Below are 6,401 nucleotides of genomic sequence, written 5' to 3'. Positions count from 1 at the left end.
GAAATCGCGCGTTATCTACATGAAAAGTTATTAGCTTTGCGACAACAATTCAAATATGTACAAATATTAACTGTATTTAACATAAAAAAAATCAGTTTAGGTCTGATCAAAATCGTGGTCTCATCAAAGTTGAATAAACCATCAATTAAATACAAAATTACATTTACACAAGTAAAGACTTGAGCACTAGACACTAATACAACCCTATTATGTATCAAAATAATGAAAATAAGAAATCTAGAGTTTTAAAGTTTTAACCTAATCAAGCAATTAGTGGTATAGATGTGTAGAGCACGGCAAGTGGAGCAAAAATTCGTAAACGATTTAGCAAACAAGCAAGCAATTGATGTGTTCTTGAGGGAGGAAGTGATCGATGAAGATGATGATGATGGGGTTGCGGTCGTACGTGAATGGGAGGGAGGGAGGTTGCATTATTTTTTATTTTTTATTAAATGAGGGATTACAACGGTATTTGTCTAATTAAGATGGGTTTAACAAATGGGCCAAGCAAATAATCGAATGGACTATTGGGGAAGGAAGATTTTCGGCCAAAGGGGTCCAAGAGGAGTCCATGGACTTATTTTAACTAGTTAGTAATTATTGTGTAGTCCGTTCGGTGTCGTTAATCGAAACCGAAAATCAGAACGTTAACCGGACGTTTAACGAATTCTTCGCGTCTTTAATGTATAAAATTTTTGATAAATTAAAAGTATTTATAAAACTTAATAATTATATAAAATAATTATTAAAAATAAATTACCATACGTTTCGCTGTCTTAAAAAACGTTTTTCGCGATTTTTACTAACCATGCGTTTTTCTTGCTTTTTCTAAGTACTTTAAAATTCGAAGCATATAATCATGCCATATATAGCACATATTAATCTAGTATATTCTTAGATAATTTTTTTTTTTTTTACATTGAATATCATAGAATTTAAGTAAACGTCGTTAAGTATTTAACGAAAAAGTCGGGTTGTTACACTATGCAACAAGTATGTCTTCATATGTCGATCCTCGTGAGCCACACATGTAACATCCCAAATATTTAAGGTATTATTTTATGTAAATTTTGTTGCCAAGAAATTAAATTGTAAAGGTTATTTTATGTTAAATGGATGAAGGTTAAGTTTATTGGTTAAGTTAAGAAGGACTAATGGTGCAAAGTTAAGATTAAGGACTTCCCTAACTATAGTTGTGGTGGGGAGGGTAGAAAGTGTCAATAGGCCAAAGTTATTTTAATAAAAGAAGTTAAATTGTAAAAAATTATACAGAACCTCCTGGTGTGTGTGTGTGTGTCGACTTGGGTAGAGGAGAAGGAGAAATCCATCATTTTGTGAAATTTAAGAGCATGCAATTGAAGATTTGTGAAATCTAACACACCTTAATCACTCTAACAAGCTTCAATCTTCCATTTTCACTCTCTTGGTGCACAATTAGGGTTCTTAAACTCTAAAAGTCAAGGTATGGATTTTATGTTGATGTATTGCTTGTATTGTGTGTTAATGATGAGATTATGCTTAAGAAAGTTGCTATTTATTGAATTGTGCACATTTGAATGAGTTGGAATGGAATTGTTGATGATTTTAGAAGTAATTACATGTATGAACTTGCATTATAGATTTATGGCATGAATATGGTAAGATTGATGATGTTTTAGTTAAATTTCTAGTCATGCACACCAAGTGTTTGTTAAAATGTCTCAATGAGGTGATTATGTGTTCTAGCTAGAAATTATGATGAAGGATGTTCATATATGAACTATTGTTATAGTTGTAAGTTATAGAAATTGATAGTTTGATAATGTAATGGTGTTAGTAATGAAATTTGGATGGTATGCACATTTGTTAAATAATGAAAGGATTAAAGGAAAAGTTGCATATATTGCTAAAAGTGAAGAACTAGTAATTGTACTTGATTAAAGTGATGAATTTTGATGGGTAATAATCTTGTTTTAGAAAAGATGTGATCAAAGCTAGAATGTATGAATGTTGTGATTAGGGGGTAAAGTGTATGTGTAAGTATGAATGATGTAATGATTCAAGAAAGTTGTGATTTTGATTTAGTTATGTGATTAATGGGATTAGCTCATGTATAGGTGCTAATCAAGGAAAAGAGGTTACAAGTGACCAAGGAAATTCAATTAAGCAAGGTGAGTTTATAGGGGGTAATATGGGTGGGTCAAGAGTGGCTTAGTGTTCTCGGATTGCATCCGTGCAAGAGAGTAACGACTAAGTGCACTAGTTATGTAGCTTAGATAGAACTATGGGGTTAGCTCAATAGTTGTATCTATGGTTGATGTTTAGCTTAGGCAAGGTTATTACATTGCTAGTAATCTTGCCTATGGTTCATGTTAGCTTAGACACTTTGGGTGTCTATGTATGAGATGATGATAGCTTAGGCATATTTAGTATGTCTATGGTTAGCTTAGACTTGATTACTAGGTTCGGCCTAGTAAGTCATGTCTATGGTATGAATAATCGGATCCGAAAGTATGCAAGCAACCTAAGGGTTGAAGGATAAGTGTTTGATTATGCCCAAATGATTTATGTTTTATGTTTTGTTGCCTTCCTATAACTCACTAAGTGTAAAAGCTTACCCCCATGATGTTTTATGTTTTAGGTGCTAAAGTCCATCGAGAAGGTAAGGAACCCGTGTGAAGAGCTTGAAGAGCATTGGCATTGTGTAAGTGGTATTGCAAGTCCCTTTTTGTAATCACGCTCTATAGTTACCGCTTACCAAACGCCAAGTATTTTGAAGTGTCAAGTTGCCATTGTTGAATTTGGGACCAAATGTTGGTTTTGATTCATGGAAACATATTTTATTGACTAAATGTTGTTTATGGATGGTTTAAGATATTAGAAACGGAATTTTATGATTGTGTATGAATTGCGCTGTTTTGAAAGTGTTTGAAAATGATGAAAAGTGCAAAATTGGTTTAAGTTAATTGTTGCAGGTCTGGCACCCGGACAAGTGTTATGCCGCGCCGCGGCAAAGGGCTCCGCGCCGCGGCAAACAACTAATGTTCAAAACAGAAATGGAGTTAACAAGGTTAAAAAGTTAAGTGTTATGTCGCGCCGCGACAAGGCAGGCCGCGCCGCGGCAATTGCCTTGTCCGGCCAGTGACTTAACTTTTCAAAAAAAAAAAAAAAAAAATTTTTTTTTACTCGATTCAAGGCGTTAAAAGTTGGTATCAGAGCTGTGGTTTAAGGGACTTGGATAACCCACGATAGGGATTATCTAGGCTTAAACCATTGTTGTGAAGGATAAGCGGTTTAGGACTTGCATAAGTGTTAAAGTCGTATAGTTGTGCCATGCTCCATAGGGTAGAGTCATTGACGAGACCCGTAGTATAATGATTGATCTATGAAAGGAGTTTGATACCCGTTAGCCATGATGTCATAGTGGACTTAATGTGTAATGAAATGGTGTAATAACAACAGGCCATTGTTATTACTTCATTTTAGTACACATGAACGTCTACTATAGTCATGGTGAATCGAGTTAGGAATTCTTTCGAATGGTTTGGTTTTGTTGAATAATGGTGTTACCGGTATTTGAACTAATGGGTTAATTGTGATTTTCAGTATGGCTATTGTATCACCAAACCGAGGTCAAGATGAGGATGATGAGTACGTCCGCACCCCATCCACGGAGTCTATAGAAGACTCTCACAATGAATCGGAAGAAGTTAACATGCCAAATGACATTTCGGGGCAAATAGGGCAAGCCTTGATACGTTATACCCCAACCTTGCTAGAAAAGATCAAGACGTTGATCAATGATCAACTAGATGAAAAGTTAAAGACTTTGGTTGCTAATAACCCTACCTTAAGAGGTGAAGGGGGAAATGGGGTAAGGCAAGAAGAGGTAGAAGCCCCGAAAAGAAAGGATGATCGTTTTGAATATAAAAACTTTGCAAATTGCCATCCTCCCGAGTTTCTTGGAAAGGTTGACCCTATTGTTAGTCAAAGATGGATTGATGAAATCGAGGAAACTTTCATGTTGTGCGGATGCCCCGAGCATTTAAAGGTAATTTATGCGGCTCATCAAATGAAGGGTAGTGGTTATGAGTGGTGGAATTTCATAGTTAAATCTCATGGGCGAGACGTGGCTACAAGTTTCTCATGGGACAAGTTCCGTGAAATGTTTATGACTCAATTTGCTCCACCCGCCGAGGTTAGTAGGTTGAAATCCGAGTTTATGAATATAGAGCATGGAAGTAAGTCGGTGACCGAGTTTAATGCCGAGTTTAATGACAAGTCTCGTTTTTGTCCGGACTTTGTGTCAAGTCCCAAGTTGATGATGGATCATTATCATGAAAAGTTGAATCCCGAAATAAGTGAGTTTATCGATAAGAGTACTTATAAGACTTTAGCCGAGATGATGAATCGAGCCCTTGTTAGAGAACATGAACTTAGGAAGAAGGCGGCGTTTAAACGAAAGTTAGATCAAGACTCTAAGGCGATGCAAAATGTTAGTCCGAAAAAGGGCAAGTTTGGTTCCGAATCCCCGCACAAGTCAAAGGGGGGTTTTGTGTCGGGTAAAAGTGGTGGGAAAGAAGCCAAGTTGTGTACTAGGTGTGGTAAGAATCATACGGGCGAATGTAAAGCGGGTACCACCGATTGTTACTCTTGCGGTAAGCCGGGACATAGGGCCGCCGAATGTCCTAAGAAAGGTAAGCAATGTTATTATTGTTTTGAGAAGGGTCATTTTCAAGCCGAATGTCCGGAATACAAGAAGGATTTGGCTAGTGGTAGTGTTAAGAAAGAGGTTAAGACGGAACCGAAGACTAGTGATAGCCGACCAAGGGCCCGAGCTCATCAGATTACCGCACTCGAAGCGAAGGAGTCCCAAAATGTGGTGTCAGGTACCTTTATTGTAAACTCTTTACCTGCGCATGTTTTGTTTGATTCCGGTGCTACGCGGTCGTTTGTATCATATTCTTTTTGTAAGCATTTTAATATGACCCCTAGTATGTTAGAACACCCACTAGAGGTTGAAATAGCGGATAATAAGACTGTGATGGTGTATAGCATCATTAAAGGGTGTGAAATTATTTTGGATGATGAAAAGTTTGTCATTGATTTAATACCCATGCATATGGGGGAATTTCAAGTAATTGTGGGTATGGATTGGCTAGAGGACAATGAAGGGATAATTTTATGTCGTAAGAAAATTGTGTTAGTTCAAACACCTAGTGGAAAGGTTATATGGATTTATGGGGAACGAGCTAGGCGTGCTATACCTATATGCACGTATGCTAAAGCTAAAAGATTTTTATCTCATGGGTGTTGTGCGTTTTTGGCACATGTTGTTGATAATTCGAAAAAGGTTGTTGAATTAGATGATGTACCAATTGTTAACGAGTTTCCGGACGTGTTTCCAAGTGAATTGCCCGGTGTACCTCCCGAGCGTGAGGTAGAGTTTAGAATAGATTTGATACCCGGGGCCATGCCAATTGCCAAAGCTCCATATCGATTAGCCCCGTCGGAAATGAGAGAAATGATGACTCAATTGCAAGATTTGATAGATAAAGGTTTTATACGCCCTAGTAGTTCACCTTGGGGAGCTCCGGTTTTATTTGTGAAAAAGAAAGATGGGACTATGAGAATGTGCATTGATTATAGAGAATTGAACAAGGTCACTATTAAGAATAAGTATCCGTTGCCGAGGATAGACGATTTGTTTGATCAATTACAAGGTGCAAGTTTCTTTTCAAAGATAGATTTAAGGTCGGGTTACCATCAATTGAAAGTGAGGGAAGAAGATGTCCCTAAAACAGCTTTTCGAACAAGGTATGGTCATTACGAGTTTATGGTTATGCCGTTTGGGTTAACGAATGCACCGGCCGCGTTTATGGATTTGATGAATAGAGTTTGTCGGCCTATGCTTGATAGGTTTGTGATTGTATTTATTGATGATATTTTGGTATATTCTAAGAGTGAAGAGGATCATGCGGTACATTTGAGACAAGTATTAGAGACTCTAAGAAGAGAAAGATTGTTTGCTAAGTTCTCTAAGTGCGAGTTTTGGCTTCGTGAAGTTCAATTTTTGGGTCATGTCATTAATAAGAAGGGTATTTGTGTTGATCCGGTAAAGATAGAGGCAATTATGAGATGGGAACCACCTACGAATCCTACCGAAGTTAGGAGTTTTCTAGGTTTAGCGGGGTATTACCGACGGTTTATACAAGATTTCTCTAGAATAGCCACCCCACTCACCAAGTTGACTCGTAAAAGTGTGCCATGGAAATGGGAAGAAAAGCAAGAACAAGCGTTTCAACTCCTTAAAGAGAAACTTGTTCAAGCTCCTATATTGGTTTTACCGGAAGGGAATGAAAACATGACGGTTTATTGTGATGCTTCTAAGAAAGGCCTAGGGTGTGTATTGATGCAAAATG

The 6,401-nt window shown here is 37.3% G+C and overlaps 1 protein-coding gene across 1 annotated transcript in view; it reads left to right on the top strand.

Annotated features, from left to right (window-relative positions):
- Positions 1-282: 282 nt before the first annotated feature.
- The window catches only part of LOC139889806 (uncharacterized), a 33,861-nt gene continuing 27,742 nt past the window's right edge, over positions 283-6,401 (top strand). The window contains exon 1 of the mRNA XM_071872734.1: positions 283-425. Coding sequence (XP_071728835.1) covers positions 283-425 — 143 coding nt within the window. The remainder of the gene's footprint in view (positions 426-6,401) is intronic.

This window comes from Rutidosis leptorrhynchoides, chromosome 2 (assembly GCF_046630445.1).
Source record: "Rutidosis leptorrhynchoides isolate AG116_Rl617_1_P2 chromosome 2, CSIRO_AGI_Rlap_v1, whole genome shotgun sequence".
Lineage (NCBI taxonomy): Eukaryota > Viridiplantae > Streptophyta > Magnoliopsida > Asterales > Asteraceae > Rutidosis > Rutidosis leptorrhynchoides.
Note: the sequence above shows the minus strand (reverse complement) of the source record. Positions and strands in the feature narration are given on the sequence as shown.